Here is a 23,369-nt window from a genome sequence, read left to right on the forward strand (position 1 = left end):
ACAAGCAAAGATAAACTAAAGTATAGAGTATGCCAGTTTGTTAATGTACCATGTTTCACACTTGGGAAAAGGACATACATGACAAAATGATTATGTAAAGACCCAGTAGGTGCCAGGTTCTGAAGGGTCCACTGGCATGTGATATTCATGTAAGAAAAGACCAAACGGGGGGAAATCTTTGTCTGCGTATGGTGAAAAATGGGAATCTTAGTTGCACAAACATATCTTTAGCTTACTTGCTTGGAACTTCAACCGTTTACCCAGATGATATTCTAATGGATTTAACTAAAATGTAATTAATTGGTGTCTCAAAATTAGCTCCTTATAACTGGCACCCATCTCACCTATAGTTGGTTATTGTGTTGTTCCCAATGCTGTCAGCATTACCATTGGTTTGCTGTGACCCTAAACTGAATATGCAGTTTGAAAATAGAGAAAGAACAAAAACTCCCCACCATTCTAGAATAAACTGTGACTCATGCAATAATTATAGTGCAAAAAATATTTTTGTAAATTAGGTTTTGGCAAGCACAGTGTGAGTTTATTGTATGCGAGAAGGAGTAATATGGACTTGGCCAAGTGCATGACTCACGTGCTCTAGTGTGCAGTAAGCTGCTACCAAAATAGGAATTGTGAGGAGGGAAGACATAGAGGTAGGTGAGAGGACAGTTTCTTCAGTTTACATAGGAGGTGGTGCCAGGTTTAATTGGAGGTATAAGCCTGACTATGAAGGATTTCAGAAAATAGCAAAGAAGGACCCTATGTCAAGAGTATGTCAAATAAAGAAAAAAACAAAAGAGAGAGAAACTTTATCAGAGAGTAAAAACAGAGAAATAATTTAAAATGTGGGGGTGCTTAACTTGGAATGAAGGAATGTGTCATGAAGTCAGCTTTAATGCAAAATATCTCAGGTTCAAGAATATTTTCAGGTATGCATGGTACAATGAAATTCTGAGGCATGTATCGTCCGAATAGTAACATAGATACAAAACCAAGAAAAATACACACTTGCAATTACTAATTAAATAAATAATAAGTAGAATACATAAAACACAAAATACTGGATATACAATTATATATACAAATGTGTACTGTATTTGTTATTATGACTGGCTGTCCAGTAACCTTTGACCTTTGGACAGAAACTATCTTTGAATCTACTGGTGTGAGTTCTAGTGGACCTGAGAAGAGCTTCCATGCAAGATGACAAAGGTCTTCGAGTACTCTGTTTGCCTTACTGAGGCAGAGAGTTTTGTACTTGTCCTGAATAGACTGTCATCTCAGTGTTGGTAATATTGTGTGCTGTCCTCACCGACTGCCCTTAGGGCTTTATGCTGTGACTTGACCTCCTCCAAAGATGGGGAGTGTAGACTATAGAGAGAGAGACTGTATGCCTTTGAAAGCCTCCTCCTATTGTGACTCTGTAGCCAGAGTTGTGTCAGTACAAGTCATGGTTCCCTCTTGCATCATTGAGGAAAGGACCCCTGTCAAGTCTCAAGTGCGTTGAAGCACGGGTTGTGGGTTTTGTGGTGCCTCTGCACAGTGAAGCAGGGGTGAGGGATAGACTCCAACAAGCCTCTAGAGCATCAAAACACAATTTTCTCCCATGGAGCCTTCACCAAATCAGAGCTTTTCACTGTATAGTCCACCATACATCCAAGTCTGGGGGTATGGGTGATGGGTGGAAAAATAACATCTACTTGTTGTACCAAAAATACAGAAATGCTGGTACCATGCCATTTTAAAAATGGAGTTATTTAGTACTTTTTCAGTGCATCGCATGCTCCCAACCTCAGTACCTAGAATACCACACAACCGAGCTCCTGTGCCACTCTGTTCAATATCTCTGAAAACTGGTTATTTAATCAAATAATAAACATTTCATTTGCCAGCATTTTTAATAACCATACTGTTTCAACATGTCTATAGCAAATACAGTCATGTGAAAACATTAGGACACCCTTTGAAAGCATGTGGTTTTTTGTAACATTTTTAATAAATGGTTATTTCATCTCCGTTTCAACAATACAGAGAGATTAAAGTAATCCAACTAAACAAAGAAAACTGAAGAAAAGTCTTTTCAAGATCTTCTGTAAATGTCATTCTACAAAAATGCCTATTCTAACTGAGGAAAAAGATAGGACACCCTTGCCCCTAATAGCGAGTGTTACCTCCTTTGGCTGAAATAACTGCAGTGAGACGGTTCTTGTAGCCATCTACCAGTCTTCGACATCGGTCTGAGGAAATTTTACCCCACTCCTCAATGCAGAACTTTTTCAGCTGTGAGATGTTTGAGGGGTTTCTTGCACATACAGCCCTTTTCAAGTCACCCCACAGCATCTCAATGGGATTCAAATCTGGACTTTGACTTGGCCATTCCAGGACTCTCCATTTCTTCTTTTTCAGCCAATCTTTGGTTGATTTACTAGTATGTTTTGGGTCATTGTCATGTTGCATGGTCCAGTTCCGCTTCAGCTTTAATTTTCTAACTGATGGTCTCACATGTTCTTCAAGCACCTTCTGATACACAGTAGAATTCATCGTGGATTCTATGATGGTGAGCTGACCAGGTCCTGCTGCAGCAAAGCAGCCCCAAACCATGACACTTCCACCTCCATGCTTCACAGTTGGTATGAGGTTCTTTTCTTGGAATGCTGTGTTTGGTTTACGCCAAACATGTCCTCTGCTGTTGTGTCCAAATAATTCAATTTTGGACTCATCTGTCCAAAGAACATTATTCCAGAAGTCCTGGTCTTTGTCAACTTTATCTCTGGCAAATGTCAGTCTGGCCTCGATGTTTCTCTTGGAAAGCAAAGGTTTCCTCCTTGCACACCTCCCATGCAAGTTAAACTTGTACAGTCTCTTTCTGATTGTAGAGGCATGTACTTCTACATCAACAGTAGCCAGAGCCTGCTGTAGTTCTCGAGATGACACTTTAGGGTTTTTGGAGACCTCTTTTAGCATCTTGCGGTCTGCTCTTGGGGTGAACTTGCTGGGGCGACCAGTCCTGGGCATGTTGGCAGTTGTTTTGAAAGCCCTCCACTTGTAGACTATCTTCCGGACAGTGGAATGGCTGATTTCAAAATCTTTTGAGATCTTTTTAAATCCCTTCCCAGACTCATAGGCTGCTACAATCTTTTTTCTGAAGTCCTCTGACAGCTCTTTTGTTCTCACCATGGTGCTCACTCTCACTTCAACAGTCAGGAGCACACCAAACTAAATGTCTGAGGTTTAAATAGGGCAAGCCTCATTCAACATGCAGAGTAACGATCTACTAATTATGTGCACCTGGTGTGATATACCTGTGTGAGATCTGAGCCAATTTAAGAGGGAATACATGTGAGGGTGTCCTATCTTTTTCCTCAGTTAGAATAGGCATTTTTGTAGAATGACATTTACAGAAGATCTTGAAAAGACTTTTCTTCAGTTTTCTTTGTTTAGTTGGATTACTTTAATCTCTCTGTATTGTTGAAACGGAGATGAAATAACCATTTATTAAAAATGTTACAAAAAACCACATGCTTTCAAAGGGTGTCCTAATGTTTTCACATGACTGTAGCTGGATTAAAACTAAACTGACACTTTGATAATATGTTTCTGTTAGTGGATTGCATGCAGCACACTCTTTACTCTCTCGTTCTGTGACTTAGACCTGCAAAGGACCAACAGACCGTCCACCACGTTTATCTTTTACCTTACAGATACAGTGCTACTGCAGTGATTTACCCCTCAGCACATGCAGGATTAAAATTAAAAATTTGTACAGTACACAGATTGCATGCTCTTCCTCACTAGCTGTCACTTGATGGCTGAAACACATGCAAGCAAGTTGCTTCTGACCCCAGCCGGTAGTCTTTGTGACATTTTTTTTAAAAGCAGTAACACTTAGCTTTTTTGTTTTAAGTAACACATGTATTTTTACTTCAGTTAAACAAGCATTGTGTTGGGTTCCTTGTTGCGTTAAAAAGTAGTTGAAGAAATTGCACTTGTTATTCTCAGTGCTGGCCGACAACAGCATACTGCCATCCTAAATAGGGAGGGCCTAACCCCAACACTCTATGTGAACTCTAGTAAGGGGCATAATAGATATAAATAATATGGCATAATCCATAAAATGAAAGGGAGCACTCGAGAAACAGAACAACAATGGCATTGACAGAATATCAATACATTTTATTGCATCCTGAAAAATGAATAAAACAGACAGAATGTAGAGATGCTAAAAAAGAAATTTCATGACAGTAACCAAACAAAAGGCTGAAACAAATTCAAAGTAATTGGACAAGCAAAAATCAAAACACCGTAACTATTACCTTAAATCATTGGTGTTCCTCACCAATGCATCTTTTCTTTATATTTCAGTTGCTGAGCATAAGACATGAATACAACTTAGACATGCCCTCTAGAAGCCAAATTTTGAGAAACTGATATTGAACAATGCCAACATTTTCGAGTCAACATAAAGGGGAAAACATAATCATGTTTAAATGCTATGGTTTCCTTTGATTTCCTGACAGTTACGCTAGTCATTTGATGTTCGAAAGGACAAGTTCAAAGACCCAATAACAAAAGTGTTCTGTGTGTGGCAGAGATTACAAAGTTCTTTTGGTTGACAGTCAGCAGAGTAACAGTCAGGAGCATCAGCAAAAATAATATACTGCAATTGTTACTAGAACTGAACCAAAGTCAAACTGACAAAATAAAACACATGGCAAAACCAGATTTGTTTTTCCTAATTGCCCTAATTCTTTCATGCTATTTGAGCACTAGTCTTTAAGCACTGGTCTAAGTTCAAACAACTTGCTGTACGCACCTTCTTTTATAGTGCCACTGTACCAGTTCTCTGTGACAACACCGAAAACAGAGTGAAATACTGGGTTACATAATGTTACATAGATTAAGGACCTTAGATGGGCTATCAGTTTCTTTCACAAAATCTGACAGGACAGTGGATCCACGGACCCCACTACCAGCCAGAACTAACCTATAGATACACTGATCATTTAAACAAATGCGGATGTTAATTTGTATTTGTTGAACATCTAGCACAATTTAATAGCATCATTATCTATCTTCATCAAGCATTGCATCTGCAAAGCCTATGTCATTATGGAGGAAGACTCTAGCCCCTCCCATAGTTTGTTTGTCCCACTTCCATCTGGTAGAAGGTGTTGTTGCATCTGAACCAGTTCTGGCAGGTCCCACAACAGCTTCTGGCAATCAGGACTCTGATCTCTGTGCTACCCCGCTCTCAGATCTGCTCCTGGTATGATGATTATTATTATTATACACACTCAGGGATAGCTTTCAAAACACATTAATAGCAAAATAGAATAAATCAAAATTACATTTAGAATAAAACCAGTTCATTAAAATTAAATATATTAACTAAAATTTATTTCAAATAAGAATAAGCAAGCTTAAAGAGGTGTGTCTTAAGGTGGCATTTAAAGGGAGAGAGTTCCAGAGACGAGGGGCCGCTTAGCTGAAAGCTCTAAACCCCATATTTGCTATGCAAGCAGAATGTGTAATAAGATAACTGTTTTTTCAAGTGTTTTTGATGGTAAATATGCATATTTTTTTTAAATTCAGTTTTTACCATCTGTTTGTTTAATTTCAATGGGAGAATCACCTGACCTTTCAGCCCATTTGGGAATGCATTCACGAACAAAATGAATTTTCAGAATCAAACATTGCATTGGTGAAAACCAGTGCACCCTGCACACTCACAGGTTACAATTAGTGGTCTTTCTGGTTTACATGGTAGGCTTATCACTCTTCCTCTTCTAGGTTGTTGTCCTCTGGCTGCAGAGATAAAGGGTAAACAAGTAAGCCATAGTGTAACTTCAAAATCATCCCCTCATTTCTCTTGTAAATTCAGTACCTGTATGGTATGCAACATGCTCAAACATATCAGTTTAGAAACATCAATAAGATTTAGAGGTTTCCCATTCAGCTTTTCATTGCAGTGTCTCTATAATAGATAAAGAAGGGTAAATTATAGAAACAATGTTTTGTGACATAATTTCTAATTCACAAGAATGTGTTAGTTGTTGTGTTTCCTTGCATGTCAGTATAGTCATTACTGACTCAAGATGATGTTGCATTACTCAACTTTTTGTCATGGAGCGCATCAGATTTGCCAATAGCAGATCCCATTGCTTCACCGTGTCAAACTATCCGACTAAAAATCACAGCCCCTGTCACATTTACCGACAGTGTACTGATCTTCCAGTGTAGCTGTGCTCCCCCTTTATTTCTGACAGCTAATGACATGATGTCTGACGGAGCTGGCAGTATGTGAAGAGTTAATAACTGGTTTATTCAGCCATAGTCTCAGCTCTTTTATCTTTTTTGCTATTCTGTTTTAGTACATAAAACACAAGACATCAGACAGTCAATCTTCTCATGTATTTGTGAGGTTCAAAACACGCCTGTTCTTTATTCCTCACTGGTACTTTCTGTTCATTGTATTTTCAGATGAGCAATCATTGGTTGTCAGCTCTCCTGTACATACAGCCCTCTCCAACGACTAATGAAAAAATCAAACAGGATTCATTTTATTGTTGTCAATCTCAGAATAGTTGGCCTCAGTCATTAGGTATGTCACATTAGGTGATTGTCTTCGCGTCTAATGTGACATTGACTTTAAAAAAAAATTAAAAAACTTCTCAGCTTGGCTCCTCAAGAACAGACTGAACTAGGACCTTACTTTTCATGTGCCCAAACTGAAACCTTGGGAGATTCTGCTTGCCCTTAGCCTCCTGCAGGATCTTATCTTGTGACATGTGGCACTGGATCTTTGCACTTCATTTTATTTCTGTCATCATTGTTTTATTTCTCATGTTTAACTTCTCACTCAATGACATGCCTGCTTGACTAACCTGAATGCCTCCTTGATGTCATTTATGTAATTTTGGTCTTTGAGCACATTTTAAGCAAACTCTTGTGACTTGTGACATTCGTTGCATTGTTTGTCTACATGCAAAGCCATTAAATTGCTTCACTAGGGTTAAACTGAAGAGGATAAATGAAGAAGACCCAGAGTTACTAAGCCTTTTGAGTATTTTTGAAGACTCTTTTTTAATTCTTTTTCAGTGCCCTGCTATACACTGAGTCGCTAATGATTGTGTTGCATTATTTTCAGCATTTAGAAAGCTTGTTTGGTGTCTTTAGGGGCCGTTGGCTGCTGAAGAAATTTCAAAAACAGATTTTCCATATGAGATTCTTACTTCTGTCCACAGTGCCTCTTTACAAATAATGGTAGGGGCTGTAGTGCAAACTACCTCCTGTCAGCCTCTCATCACCTAGCAATAAAGTCTCTAAATGAACTAAATGAATACAATTTTTAATGAGGCAAGGCAGAGACTCGCACTCTGCCTCTCTGGATTACTTGAGTAAATACTCTCTGGAAGACTTGAACATTGCCAGAAGCAAACAAAAATGTAAATGGCTCTGACAACTTTAATACTTGATTTAGAAAAACAATCTTTCAGACTTCATTTACTTAATGGCCATTTGGTCAGCTCTTTCCATTTCAAACAGTTAGAAAAATAATCAGCTTTATTCCTTGGCTGCCATGTTTTATTATGTAAAGAAGGGTTCAGATCTACTCTGATTAAATTGATGCTTTTGTTTTCTTTTTCTGAATTTAAAAGGCCTTCACCTTTCTGTACGCCTTTCCTGAGTTTTTTTCTCTTTCGCTGTTTGATTGGTGCCATCCGCTGACAACTGACACATCAGCCCATGTGCATAATTTGCTCAGACAAGTGCCCTTTACTTCTGTGTTCCATTAGTTCTGTTCACTTCACGCTTTTTCAAAATGTTTTGATGTCTCTTGGCAATACAGTAGTCCCGGGCTACCTCGGTTGCATTGCCAAGCATTATGTTTTACCATTTACATTGTAAAAGATTACCTAAGCGGAAGTCTTAAAACTCACTTGAAATATTAGTGCTGATTTTTCAAAAACAGCAGTCACAGTAGGAGAAATCTGCAGCTACCTACCACCTGGTAATGTGGCTCTGGCTTGAAATGAGCGCCAAAGGGTGATGAGTGATGATTCTGGTTTTCTCTGGAGTATGATGGTAGCGTGTATTTAAGTGTTCACATTTGACCCACAGTGATACACATACTCATGTTTGCTGATGAGATTTGGCCACATTGGTTGTGCAAAAGTTTAGATGGATTCCCATTACGTTGAGTCAATGCATGAGTTGAAACGCAAATGTAAAAGGCGTCTCTAATCTGCAAATTCATAATTTATTTCATTACTCTTATATTACTGCTTTCACCCATTCATCGTCTGAGCCCATTTTCATTACACATTTTTAGGTCTCGGCATCATTGGGGCTGACAGTAAATTTGAATTTGAACTTGACACTCATGCCATCTTGTCCACCTGTTAATGTTATGTCCTGCTTAATCCAGTTTAGAGCCAGTACAATAATCAAAGGGACCTGCTTAGCTCTTTTTTTGTTAAGGAGAAGGGAAATTCAGTTCACACCCAGGTTTCTCTGTAGCATTAAATATCACTTTTGAAAGCAGCGAGTCAGAATGTTTCAAATTCAGACAGAGAGCATGATTTTAAAATGGCAGAGCTTAGGTGAATCAGAGCTCTGATCCTGAATTGCTGCTTTGGGCCTAGAGCTCACTCTTCGGGCCTGGAGTGACAGGAGCAATTTCATTGCACTCAGATGATATGAAACATTTCTTTGACAGCAACGGTCAAGTGAGAGTCTTGGGACTGGAACACTGAAAGGATGCCCAAAGCCCTTCCACCTACGCCACACCTCCAGTCTCCATTTAAACTGCCACTTCTCACATGTTTAGTAATGATTGTGAATGTGTAAGCAGCAGCCTCCTTGTAGGCATCCCAGAAACCGCCACAGCACAATTCCACCTTCCCATTGGCATTGTTATCCACCTACTCTAGATGTCAACAGTGGTTTGTGTTTTTTATGACTCTGTTTGTAAGCAATCAGAACAGATTTCAAACAGTGTGGCAGGTGTGCTTCATAGGTAAAATTATAGCAGACTAGGAAAAATTGGCAATTGTTGTTGAGACGTTTTCGGTAAGTCTTCACTGCACATGCTGTAGTAATTGTTTTCTGAGTCATCAGACCACCAAATGAGCAGTAAACTATTTTGTTGTTTGGGCTGTGCAGCTTTATGTGTCACCTACTTAAGTCACCAACACCACCAAGTGATGTGACAAGTTAAAGGAGCATAATGCGCTATGGTCGAATGGCCACTGACTCACTCACTTAACCTGATGGTACTTACATAATAAAAAAGAGAACCTGAGAACAAATGGACTAGAGCCCTGTGTTTGTGAGCTACCTTTAGATGGTGTTCTCTGTATAACATAAAAGATCTTTATTTGGAGTGGACAGCTTCTCGGCTCATGATAGTAAAATTGCTCTTGCCCTGTATTATGAAGCTGTCACGAACCTGAATTTATTCGGCTTATCTTGAATTCACCACATAAAACGTAATGTTCATAGCCTAGAAATCACTTTTCAGAAAGAATACCCCCTTTAAATCAGCATTGCAGCTGGATCATTTTTCCCTTCTGTGGCCAAGCTGATGAGTTCTGTTTGGCTCAAGTATCTCATAACTCTCTGTGTTTTATTATTTTACAGGGCTGAACCCATCCTGACAAGAATAAAAGAAGATGCAAGTCGCATTATCCTCCCAGCCATTGACAATATTAAGTACAACACCTTTGAAGTGCAGCAGTATGCCAATGCTGCCCATGGCTACAACTGGGGCTTGTGGTGCATGTACATCATTCCTCCTCAAGACTGGCTCGATAAAGGAGATGAAACAGCACCCATCAGGTAAGCAAGCTGAAACTCGAGCAGCTTTGTTTTCAGTTAAAGAATAGAATAATGTGGGTATGGTACGATGAAGCAAGCCTGTCATTGCAGACCAGCCTAAAAATGCCAAAATGAAGTGTTACACAATTTTCACAAATTGATTCCTGACAGTCAATGTCTCAGATTTTCCCTGTTTCAGCTCCATATTCTAAATTAATAGTCTTCAGTGGAATTTTCTCCAACGTGTATGGCAAGAATTAATGTTTCTGTACAGTGACTCTCTATCAATCTGTCTGTCTGTCTGTCTATCTATCTATCTATCTATGATATGCTGGTTCATTGCAGTTTATTTTTCTATGACTGACTTCTTAGTTCAGTGGTCCTAAGGATCTTTGATTATCTTTTCTCATGAAAATTAATTGCTTGCTTTTATTGAAATGCTGTTTAAATATACAAGTATGACTCATTTTTCATGTCATTAATTTTTAATTGTTCTTAGAAAACCTTGTGTAATTTATTAATTGCATTTTAATAAGTCCCTTTTCATTTTATTTGGCCACCTTGCTATTTGTTAAAAAAAGTAAATAAACAACAGAACAGCAACTGTGCAGTAAAGACAAAAAAAATGTCAGTATCACATCTAAAGAACATGCTCCGAATGAAGAAAAGAGTTGCCAGTGCTGGCGGCATCATTTCTGTTGGCTGGTTGATGATGGGGTAGTGAGTAAAAGGCCACCACGTTTATTAGATTCCATTGCCAGATTGTTCATTTCTTCTGTCTCTTGCTCTTCTGTTGCACCATGAGGACGAGAGAGACCAGAAACTGAAGACAAGAATTCAAGTGTGGCAGCAGCAGTAGGTAGATTAGCTACACAAAAGAATGTTTGGCTTGTTGTACAGATAACTTTAGCACTCAAAAGAAAATGCCACATTGATTTTTGTAATTGTGAAGAAGTTGAAAAAAGTTACTAAACTTTTTGTAAAGAAACAAAACAAATATCTCAAACACTTATATCTTGGGGGGCAGTACTCTTGCCCAATAAATTAAATGACTATTCATTCTTTCACCCATCTTGAAAGAGTTTCCGTTTTGCAGTCTTTGTTTCATTGCTTGCAGTTTCCACTGCGCTAAAGCAAGCCATCTCGACGCAGGTGACCCTGTTTCTCTACCTGGGTGGCTCTCCTACCATCCATCTCTTGCGCATTCAGCCCTTTCTCCTTCTTCTGGCTGTCAGGTGAGTTCTTGCCTACACCAAATCCTGCCTTTTTAGCTCCAGCCCGGGATGACTTCTGTAACACTTTTAAAGTCAGGTGTGCCTCCAGTAAATACTATGGGCAGTCTGACAGCACTCTGCTTAGCAGCCCCACATGTGTCTGCAACTTTGGTCTTCAAGGCCCCTTTACAGAATCTGGTAAACCCTGCTTTACTTGGCTATCATATAAAGTCTTAGTGGACAATGCATATACTACGCATCCTGTCCTTGCTACTACTCTTAATATAACCCTCCATTGAATTGTGCCCAAGTAGCCATTTAATTTCCGGACTTCTGTTTCTGTATTGTGGCATAGTGCCTCCTCTCAGTGTATATCTCCTTTGACAAATAATGTTGTCAATGCTCCAGTCTTCTTTTCCCAGCGGTTTTAGTCCCTATATTATATAGACCAACTTCAAAGAATTCTTTATTGCACGGTTTACATTCGTAGTTTAAAGATCCACATAAATAGTCAGCTCAACCCTTCGAAAGCTACTATTATATCTTATATACAACCAGGTGATTTCCTTGCCTAAATAAACTATTTATTGATATCATGAAACTAATTTATAAATCAGTAAAGTGAGATGTGGGCATGCTTTATTATTTGCTTCATGACTTGTTTTCCTTTTTCTTGTCATTATCATCATTATGAGCAATGTTTACTGTATGTTGAACTTCACATCTTGAGAGATGTGCTTCACAGTACAAGAACCTGAAAGTCAGTGTGAAACTGGAATTTTTGTGGCCAACACTCACTTTTCAGAATGTGGAATTCCTGCCATCCCTTGTAAACCTAAAACAATGGAGATACAACAAAAGGTACAGATAAACAGACGTGCATAAGAATGGAACACTTGAGCTTGTATGTATGTACAGTATGAAATGGGAGCTCTGTAACTTAGTAGGCCCAAGGATATTGCCCACTGCACCATTGTGTTGCCTGCAGATTTAACAGCAGTACAGAACTGCCGGGCCAAACTTAAATTCCTGATGGTGTGACCCTCAAACATGAAAAACAAGTCAGTGAGGATATGAAGCAATGAGAAGGCTGAACAAGCTTACCACATCTTCTTTTTATTCAGTATCGTAAGCACAAGGTTCTGTTTTATTCCTCTGGGCCAGCATTTGGCTTGGCCCAGAAAGGTTCTACACTCACAAATAAGACTGCCTTCAGAAATGCTACTTCTACACACTTCTTACATCTCTCGACATCTAAACCCCCCTTCTATTTCTCCAGCTTCCACTTTTGGTTCACAGTTTAGCTTGGGCGACTTTGATGTGTCACAAATCCATGAAGTTATCATATTGACAGTGGAACGACTCTTCTCAGCAGAGCAGCTGTGCAGCAGAGCATTGTCAAGGTGCTCTCGGATAAGTCCACCACTGTGTCTCCATAGCAACCTAACATCCGTCTTCATGACAGACGGACCCTCACTCTGGTGAATGCTGAATCATACCAGCAAGACACCGAGAGGAAATCTCAAACTGTGCCCATTTGTGACTTATGCCACAGTCGGATTGATTGAGAAAGGAGCTCAGCAAACTGTTTGCGGGGGAGTCCTGCTTCCAAGTAATTTAGCCATCCGGAGCTGATGCTTTTGTTTTTCACAGCATAACTTTTCACTGCTAGACTTTCTAATAGCGGATGAATGGTCTGATTGGGAGAATGGGGGAAAGGGAATTGTGCAGTATGCTGGAATTTACAACAGCTTGTCAGGCTTTTGTATGCCTGATTTAGATTTTAAAATACTGCCTTTCTGTAATAGATACTATCTCAAGAATGGTATGGGACGTTTGGAGCACAAGCAAGTTATATGACTTACTCAAGGTCACACTGGGCTGAACTGGCCTCCTTAGCAGTTTACAGTCCAATTCTTTAGCCCCTAGGCCAGACTACCTAGCAATAAAGCAAACCGAGCTTCTAAACATGTTCTCAGGGAGTAAAATGTGATTCTTTACTCTTTATGCATTTTAACAACAAACTCTCGTGGCCTTCAGACAACACTGCCTCCTAGTTGCATAATTGAGACACTGTAGCTGAGAATACTTTCAGGCGGCAGCTAAACAGAGCAGGTGGTTGTGTACAGTGATGAATGGCCCGTGACAATTTGCCTAAGCAGGCCGTTTGCTTGTGGCAGTGATGGTGGACTCTTATCTGTGTATATATTTTACAGAATTGGCTTAATCTGATTTTATTGGTGCAAGAAGCATCCTGCCGGTGTAAATAAATGAGACAGAAGGAATTAGTATGCAATGAAAGAACAAGTCCTTTCAAGCTTAATGTACTTTGGAATATTGGGTTCAACAAGCACCATAAAATCAATTTATAATTTCCTTCATGTCTGATGCCTTGGGCTTTAAAAAGCAACTCGTCGCATTTGAACTCTTCTGCTTTTATTTGTTTCATGTTGATTAAGAAACCACCGTGCTTTGAATGTGTTGTTTTAGACCCCTCCAGTACAATCACATTAAGTGTAATTTTTATTTTATTTCAAGTTCTTGTTATGTGTACATGCTACAGTGTTCATTCATAACTTGAGGTGGCACAATGGTTACAGCCTCATCCCTCACAGCTTTAGAGTCCTGGGTTCAAATTCTGGTCTTGTCACTCTCTGGTGCGTGTTTGCGTGTTCTCCCTTTGTTCGTGTGCACTTTTCATGGAGTACTTTCATCTCTAAGAGGCTATTTGGCAACACTAAACCTGTCCCCTAAGATTGAGTGGACCCCATGGTGAACCGGCTCCCTATTCAAGGCTGTGCTCAATTGTTCTAGCATGGAAGGAATTTGAACAAGTCATGGCTTCCATAGCAGGAGTTTATGATGAACATCCCATTTTATTGCACTTTTTAATTTATTTGGTACATCATTTTAATAATGGTGAAAACCGGGAAGATTTAAGCATAGCAATAAAATCTCAAAACCAGAACTAAACATTCAGGTAATAAAATCTGTTCCTTAATTTGGCAGCAAGGGTTCACATAGAGAATCAGCCTTAATAATGTGAAGAAGAACAACGATGCAGAGATCTGTAGAGGAAATGTGGGCCTCGTTGAATTAACATTCATTTAAATTGGAGTGTGTCATCCCACCCATCCCAAATCCCACATAGGGGAGGCAATTCATTTAATGAAGACTGATGGAAATCTTTGAATTGGTCCGCTGGGTCAAATGTTGAAATCGAAATAAACACTGGCTGTGCAATAGATTGATGGGAGTGCCTAGAAAATCAATAAGCAGGCAATCAATTAAGTCAAAGCTTTTCTGCCTTACCCATCCTTTCTAAAATCTCCAGTTTCGTGTTGTTGCTTTCAGATGGCATGGCGCCAGTGTAATTATACTGAACACTGGCTTCAGTTTTCAGCGTTGTTTCCATCTATATATAGTTTCCTTGCTCTCTCCATGTCAGTGTAGGGCTTTTATCTGGGTAATCCTGTTTTACCTTCTTCCAAAGGTGTACAAGTTAGGTGTCCTTTAGTAATTAAAGGAGAGCAGTGTGACGCCATGAGGTAGCAGTGCTGTGCGCTGTTCTGCTTTGAACAAGACCCTGCTTCCCTAAATGGCCCCAAAGTGGGTGTCAGCAGTGGCACCACTCATGTTTCTCTTTCTTGTGTTTTTTTTTCCATGGCACCTTTCCTCAAGTGTTCAATGTTAATTGCTAAATGTCTGCCTAAAACTTTTTAGCCATTTGTCACATGGTAAGTTTAATAATTAATGAAGAATATGTAGTTCCATTTATTTATTTAGCTCATTTTATGCCTCCCTGCAATCCAAGGAAAATAAACACACACAGGGAGAACATGTAAGTTCCACACAGATGGAGACTGAGCCTGGACTTGACCCTGGTCTCCTTGAGCAGTAAGAGACCCCATATGCACACCTGCTCTTCAAGACTTTATCTTTGATATTAATAAATTCCGTAATGCTTATCAATAAGTGAATTTGTCATATAGTGTACATTAAATAAAGGGGCTTTGAATCAAACCCACATTTTTCTTATCAATTGAAGTAATGCATGTAGTGCAAATTGGAAATAAAATGTATATTAAGAGTGCTTTTCTACTACATCTAATGTGATAATCAACGAGTTTCTTAATTATTCTAGGAAATGGCATTTAAGCAGAGCAGCATGGTTCTGTGTGAAGTGGGCATATTCTCCTCATGTCCAGGCATGTCTGTTTTTCCTCCCTCATCCCCAAAGCCGTGCAGGTTAAATTCATTGGTGACTCTACTGACACCCTGTACATTCAGGCTCCAGCCCCATGGTCTAAATTGGATCAAATGATTTAGGAATTTACATAGAACATTTACGCAGCTAGATCCCATTGAATGCGTAGAGATGCAGAGATCTGTAGAGGAAATGTGGGCCTCGTTGAATTAACATTCATTTAAATTGGAGTGTGCCATCCCACCCATCCCAAATCCCGCATACGCACTTGCAAGAATACAAACAATCTGTGACATAAATAAGTGTAAATCTGCATTATTGTATAACCTGTCCAGTCTATTTGTCCTACCTAATTTCTCCATTGCAGTGGAGAAAAGGGGCAGCCTCAACCCCAAAGCACTCAGCCCTATTTACAACCTCTTAACACCTGTGACTCAAAAGTGAACAAGAAGGTTACACAACGTGGATGATTGGGATGTGGTTAACATCATCTTTTAAATAGCTTCCTTCATTGGACACACCATCAGAAGGCACATTGTAAAGTAACCAGATAACAATAGTACAAGAAACGAAGATGAAATTTGGCAACACAAGTAAACATATTAAGAAGAACATCTATGGGTAGAAACCAAAGTACCCTTCATTGACCAGGCTGGCAAATGAGCTAAGGCCATATCGAAAACCAGTATGCTACAATTACCTTTTTTTTTTTGGCTATAATCAAGCAGATTCTGTACCAAATACCTCAAATTACATAAAATGCCAGCTTTCTACAGTATGTTCTTATCAGAATGCACAGATGGCTTTCCACTACTTAGGTAATGATTTATCTAAAACGGCAGTAGACAATCGAAAACCCAGAAGAAAATAACTCCATTAAAACCTGCTATAAAAAGACCTCCGATCTGGCATGACTGCCCGTAGGGGGGCTTCCTGCTCCCACATATCCAGATGTTTTTGTTGGCTAATTAACACTGCTGCTAGAAATCTTATTTTACATCGGACTTGTTTCATTATTTCTAAATTACTTTGCACTTACATTACATTAAAATGACATTAAACTGTTGGTTAAAGCTATTAATATTGGTATTTTTATCTGTTTAGCTGTCTGTGTGTGCCATGTGTGCGCGTGATCAGCCCTCACACTCATTCATTCACTGTGTGCAGCTCCATATCAAAAGGCCAATGCTTACTATATCGTAGGAGCTGAAGTGTCCAGCTGATGACGTTACACTCAGGCACTTATCACTCTTGAGGCCATTTAGGCTGAAAGGTTTACTTCACCTTTCACAAGAAAGTTGACATAAACAAATTATTATTTGTAGGGTATACATCGCTTCTTGAAAAGACACAAATTAGAATTCTTGCCTACCTTGCTTAGCCATTCCGGCCAAACAGCTTCTCTCCAGCCTTGTTGGCCACTCACAGCAGCTGGTACCCCTTCAGTAAAACGGAGGCCAGCCTGAAACCTAAACTTGCCAAAATGCTGCTATGTCAACAGAATCGGACTGAATAAAGTATTGGCCAGCAACACTGACTAAGATGTACAAAAAAGAGAGGTTTACAAAAACTTATGTGTGGGTATAAGATTCAAATCCTTACCTGTGTGCACTGTCTGTGTAGGGGGTCCTGCATGCTGTTCCTGTGATTTTGTAGATTTTCTTTATCTACTTCCACATGCCTAAGATGTGGATGTTAAGTTAGCTGGTTTGGAGGGATGCACACGGGTGTTGCTGTGATGTCTATCCAGTCTATTGTTGATTCCTACCTTGCACTCTATAAAAGCTCTCTTTGACCCTGTATTAGAGAAAGGAGTTACAAAAAGGAGAATCATGGTGGTGCAGTGATTAGTGCTATGTCTCACAGATCCAGTGCCTCATCCACAGTTGGTTACTGCCATGTGTCAAATGCAGTCCGTTTCCCGATTCAGAATTGCTCATGTTCAGAAGGTAGATTGATATTTATTAAATATGAACAAAAATAAATTATTAACAAAACAGAACTTTTCATCATTTTTGGATGACATCTTTGTCAGCGGTGATTGAAAGGATTCATTATACATTAAAAATAGCTTGTGGACATTTCATACATTTAGAGCACAGTATCATTTAGTGACTCATCAATTGAACTGGCATCCTCGTAGTTGCAAGTACAACACTGTAATCACTAATGCTGTCATTATAATACCCATGTTAAAAGGCACACTTGTCTACTGCTGGATTTTTGTCCTTCTTTTATTCCTAAGTATTTAATTCTTTTTTTCATTCGTTGTTTAGGACTCCAGCAATGATCGGTTGCTCCTTTGTGGTTAACCGGGAATACTTTGGAAAAATTGGCCTTCTGGATCCCGGGATGGAGGTTTATGGTGGGGAAAACATAGAGCTCGGCATGAGGGTAAGTGAGCTGCAGCATGTCCCCAAGCAATCATTTTAGCCATGATCATTTCCTTCATCTTAACTTTAGTGTCTGCTTCTTCTGGCCCAAGATGGAAAGACAAGGTATGTTTTTCAGCAAATCCACACAAGCAATGATGGTTTAATTGCTATGCCAAGTCTATTGCCAGCAGCTCCATTCAAGTGTTTGATCTACTATTTCTTTTGACAGTAATTCCTGTAGTGGCAAGCAGATGCCTTATAGGGAAACTGACCCCCTTGTGGCAGAGAACTTGTATCAACACTCAAGAACTCAAGTACTAGCTGTCTGGTCTCAACAGAGGTATCAACCAAAGTGTCCACCCCTTCACTTTAAAGTACCCTGGACCCGAACACATTAAACGGATATCTGAACAGTAGTAGTCGTAGCAGTAGTACTGTCACATGTACGGTACAGAGTACAATGAATTCTTCCTTGCATGTCCTACCAATATGCAATAATATATACAGGCCTGCAAGAGCAATGTAGCCCAATAGAGTACATCTGAATGTTTTTTTGGACATAAAGCTGTAACATTGGCGTAATAATAGCTACCCCAACAATTGAAACAGGCAAAAATTCATCGCTTTAATTAGCTCATCCATTCATATTTTTTCAAAACTCACTTAATTCTAGTCAGGGATTTAGGAAGCAATTGGGGCAAGACCAATACCAGCTCTTAAAGGGGACAATATTCTAGATAGATGATTAAATGAATACAAAGAAAGTAAATTTATGGTTTTCAAATGATAAGAAAGAACATAGATAGATAGGTAGGTAGGTAGGTTAAGTGGGTAAAGTTAGGGTAGAGTTGGGTAAGGAGGTAGGTAGTTAGGAAGGACAAGGACTATATAATATGTATTAGAGACATTTTATAGATAGTGTGCCAATATTACAGCAGGAAATTCATTTTATGTATACATTGGAGGATCAAAATTAGTGAAGCAGTACCAACTTTTTCAACTTGATTTGTTTTGCCAAATAAATGGAGCTTTTTCCAAGCTGCAGATTCACCTTCAGTGATAAACATAGTGGCCCTAGAAGCCAAGTAACAGCTGATTACAGCTAATAAAAAAGAAAAGAAATGAAGTAAGTGGATTTGTTCCATCTTGTGTCCTGAATAACAATGCACACTTTTTCTGATTTGAAAATGAGGCCTTTTTATTTCTGAAACTCCAAATGGAATTGTTATTCTGACTGCAGATGATACACTTAAGTAAACAAATGTGCGTGTACCCACCGTGACGCCTGCTGCGCACACTGATGATATTATAAATCAAACAAATGCCCCTTCCCACAAAATGATATTTCCCTGCATAATGCTGTTTTCTGTGAACGCCTCTGTTCTTTATGGAAATTGGAGGCAGTGCGAGAACTATTGAGAAGCCGACATTCATCTTTTGTTTGAATACTTTATCATATTAGTATGCTCTGCCAATCATTTTTCTCTCTGCTTGGAATGTTTCGGATGTCTGATTTTTTTCCTGCCCTTGTGATGTAATCCATTCAACACCCAACAGAAACACAAATATACAATACACATACTGTATATAATCAATCCACACAGGAGCAATGGACCAGTTTTTATGAAAACTAACAGTGATCACATTGCATGAGTAAGAAATGATTTACTGGTCCGGGACAGTTCTTTTACTGTGCTGAGTACCACCCCCAAGTCTGGAACTGTGTAGCATATGTGACAGATTGAGGGCGCTATTGTCCTCTTGAACCCTCAGACTATACACCAGATAAAAGTCCAAAATAATGACTTTTTATTAATAAACAGTGCACAAAGCACCCTCCTCTCCACAATACTCATAAATTCCACAATAATACACAAACCAATCCACCACTCCCAGACGCGTTGCCACCCTTCCACCGAGCTTAGCTCGTCGTCTGAGGATTTCCCGTAATCCTTTATAGTCCTTGACCCGGAAGTGTTTCACTCTCTCTGTCCATGTGACTAGGAACACTTCTGGGTCAGATAAAAAGTCCTTCTTCTTCAACCCAGAAGCACATCACTCTTCTTGTCCATGTAACTCGGTCGTACTAATAATTGCTGTTCCTTCCTGCAGCGCCTTCTAGCGGCCCCCGTGGTATCCAGTAGGGCTGTAGAGGAAAACACCAATGTCCATAATTCCCTTCAGGCATTCTAGGGCTCCACCTGGCGGTGTAGGGGTATTGGCCAGGATGAACAGCCAGCCATATATCACACAGCAGATGCCACTCAATGCCGTGTGACTCCTGCAGGCAAATGATCCTTACACAGTTTTAATCTCCAGCGCTCTGCGCTGACCCTGAAGCATACTATAGACGGCATTCTGGAACAGCTCAAACATGCTGCATTTCTTGAGATGTGACTGGCCAGGTAGGATCACAAATGTCATGTGTGGCCTATGTGTGTCGTGGAACATTGTGTCATGATAAGGCCATGGATTGGGTGACAGGATCTCTTGTTGTGAGATCCCTGAAGCAACTGACTATTTTTGGAGCTAGCACTAGGCTCACACACAGTGGCACCTGCTGTTCTGGTGGTTTGCTATTCAAGTTATCTGGTCTGGATTGCTCATTGCTGCATCATATTTGTGTGTAAAATCCAGGGGTGATTTAGATCAGTCTAGACTACTTGATCCAAACACTAGTCTTTGAACTGGTTTAATTTTTCTTTGTTAATAAGAATTCAGTTTTACTGGTTACACGTGGACAGCAAAGTGGTTACATCTTTAAAATGATTACAGTTTGAGAGGAGCTGCTGGTACATGCTCCCCATGTCTTTGTTGTTTTTCACCAAGGTGTTCAAATTTTTTCAGGCCACCATCCCACATTCTTGTGTAACTGTTAGGTATACAGGTGCCTCTAAATTATTCTTGTAGGTGTGTTGCAAGGTATAGTAAAAAATAGTAGGCTGTCATCATTTCCAGGACTACCACCTACCTTGCTTCGTAACTAGCTCCAGTGACCTGTGCAATGGACAGGTTTAGAAAAAGGAAAATGATCTTACATGAATGGCACATCTGTAATATGTACAGAGATATTTTCTTGCTTCTGGGAAACTTAATTTTAACTTTCTCAACAGGAAATAGGGCCCCATCCCACATATGTCAACGACACAACTCTGTTAATGGACATATATCTGAGCATTTGCACATGAGGAGTGCTTAGTTAAGAGTCAAATTTACTGGTTAAAGTCAAGTTTGAGGTGAACCTAAAGTTTCATAAAGACAACAATAAATTGTGCTATTTCATAAGAAGATTCAATAGTCGCACTTGGGACATGTGAGGTGGTGTCTTGCACCCCAAAGATGAGTCTGAGTCTCAGTACTTTAGCAAAACCAGCTTTATTCCACTCTAAACTGGAATGGCAAGGTTATTTATTGTAGCAGGATGTACCATTCTTCTATCCACAGACACAGCAAACAGGCAGGGTCGGAGCCTGGTAAGCAGCCTAGTTGTAATGTTCCCTGTATCGCCCGATGAGCGATATGTGCATGGCAGCGGTCAGCTTGCAGTTGTTTCTGCAGTGCTGCAAACCTGCAGTTGCCTCGGGACGGACTAGCAATCCTCAACAGCTGCGGCAGTCACGTTTCTGTGTGTCGTCCCATTGAGGAGGATCTCAAAAGAGGCAATCATGCCTCTGTGTCTCGTCCCATTAGGAGGGTCTCAAAAGGTCTCTCAAACTATTAACCTCGAAACCTTGTAGGCTGTGTTCCACCTCTTTGCAAAGTGTACTTTTTGTACTCCAGTGCACAATATTTGGTTGAAGCTGTGATCTGGAGCCAAGGTGTTTGAGTTGCATGTTATCATATTTAGCAGGGATGAGGCATGATGTTGTCTCTATATCGAGACAGGACATATGATATTAGCAAAATATGTATGAGACATGGTGGTATAGCGATGTTGGATGTGACATTATTTCAATTTAGTGCATATTTGTGAGAATTAACATGTTCTATACGTGCTGTTCTGCTGTTTTTGGGGATTTTGTTATCAGCTTTCATTTCTGAGGTTTTTACTTTTTTTGACAAAGGATTTTTTATTTATGCCTTATTTCTTCTTGTATACGGAACACATTTAGAAATATGACCTGACTGAGATTGTTGCATTGATGATGATGAGTAAGCGATTGGGCACTAGGTTCAATGTATCTTATCTCTGAGTAGATATTTAATGCATTGAATTATCTAGCATAATTAGCTTTATTTCCAAGAAGGCCTTTTGTCACATTTTGTTTTAGGCTATGACTTTCTTTTTGCCCATTTGTTTATTGAGATATTGAAAACAATATTATCCTAATTTGGAGTGTACAATAACATTTTGACTTTTTAAATATTTTTTGATATATTTGGTATTCCACTCCAGTTCTTAGGGATTTTACAAACTGTGCCAGTTTTTTACCATTAATAAGAAAAACTCCTCATTCAGTTCATCCCAGTTAGATGTTTTTTAACTGTTGAAATGAAATTTAAGTATCTCAGCTCTATCTATATAGTTAGTAATCAATATGGTGGGTTACATACACATCAATAAATCTTTAACTTTTGCTGTGATTGGCATCATCTAAGGGGCTTTGGAAGCTATTTTTACTATACAGATACCAAATGGATTTAAAGCAGACCAAAATTTAGCGTATTGATAACATATTACAATGAATAAAATTGTAATGAGATAATGTGTCACTTTTTTCTCCACGTCTAATACTTAATAGTATTAATTACTCCTAAGACTCTCAACAGGAACAGATCTCATCAGCTTTAAATATAAATGTTGTTGTTGCTGTATTATCTATATATACTGATCCACTCATTCATCAACAAAAACACTATTTCCAATTTATTTAAAAACATGAAATTTGATGGGATGGTACATCCAGGATAGTAGGTACTTGCTAAGAGATAATATTTTGATATATACACCACAGAAGAAAAATACCCAAAATGCTTTGGTAAAAAACTGGTTTGATTCAAATTTGGTGGTATTGTAGAACAATGAAAACTAGCCAGCCCATGTTTTTTTCTTGATATGTTATTCATATTATATTAACATACATGCTCAGCTGTGCTCTGAGAGCATGCTTTATGCAAACAAAGGATGGAGCAGAAGTGCGTGATGGGCTGAACAGCAGCTCTAACCAATAGGATGGAAGGACGAGTGAAGAAGGCACAGCATCCTGGATAGGACAAAAGAGATATGATCATGTTTGTCATCAACAGTGAGGTCTGAAATGGAAGTAGAAAGCACCTGGGATGCCCCACTCCTTACTCTCCAAAATTCATTACATAAACATTTTACATCTACAGACATTAAATGGGGGACTACATAAAACTGACGAAAAACATCAAAAGAAACAAATGAATGACATAAGCAAATGAAAATTGTAATCATCTAATAATGATAATACTGTATACTCAAATTTCACATCATTCCGACTCATTACCTGTTCCATTTCAAAAGAATACAGTTTACTGCTAAATTGTCTGCAAAAGACAGATCACTAAGAAAAGCAGGAACTGAACCTGTGCAGGAACGTTTTTAGTCATAAACAATTATATATACCATGTAAGTGTATCCAGTGTCCTAATAATAATAATAATATATAAATGACAATTAGAGTACAGGAAGGTGAAGTGACTTGTGTATGTCCACACAGTGTCAGTACCAAGATATGGATGCACATTCTAAGAGTTTGAAGTCCTAGACCCAAAGCCTTAACCACTACA

General features: G+C 39.2%; 1 protein-coding gene across 1 annotated transcript in view; it reads left to right on the forward strand.

Moving 5' to 3' along the window:
* Positions 1 to 23,369, forward strand: part of galnt9 (polypeptide N-acetylgalactosaminyltransferase 9) — a 185,824-nt gene that overhangs the window by 94,770 nt on the left and 67,685 nt on the right. The window contains exons 5-6 of the mRNA XM_039772186.1: positions 9,643 to 9,840; positions 17,517 to 17,634. Coding sequence (XP_039628120.1) covers positions 9,643 to 9,840; positions 17,517 to 17,634 — 316 coding nt within the window. The remainder of the gene's footprint in view (positions 1 to 9,642; positions 9,841 to 17,516; positions 17,635 to 23,369) is intronic.

The sequence above is a fragment of the Polypterus senegalus genome, chromosome 12, assembly GCF_016835505.1.
Source record: "Polypterus senegalus isolate Bchr_013 chromosome 12, ASM1683550v1, whole genome shotgun sequence".
Classification (NCBI taxonomy): domain Eukaryota; kingdom Metazoa; phylum Chordata; class Cladistia; order Polypteriformes; family Polypteridae; genus Polypterus; species Polypterus senegalus.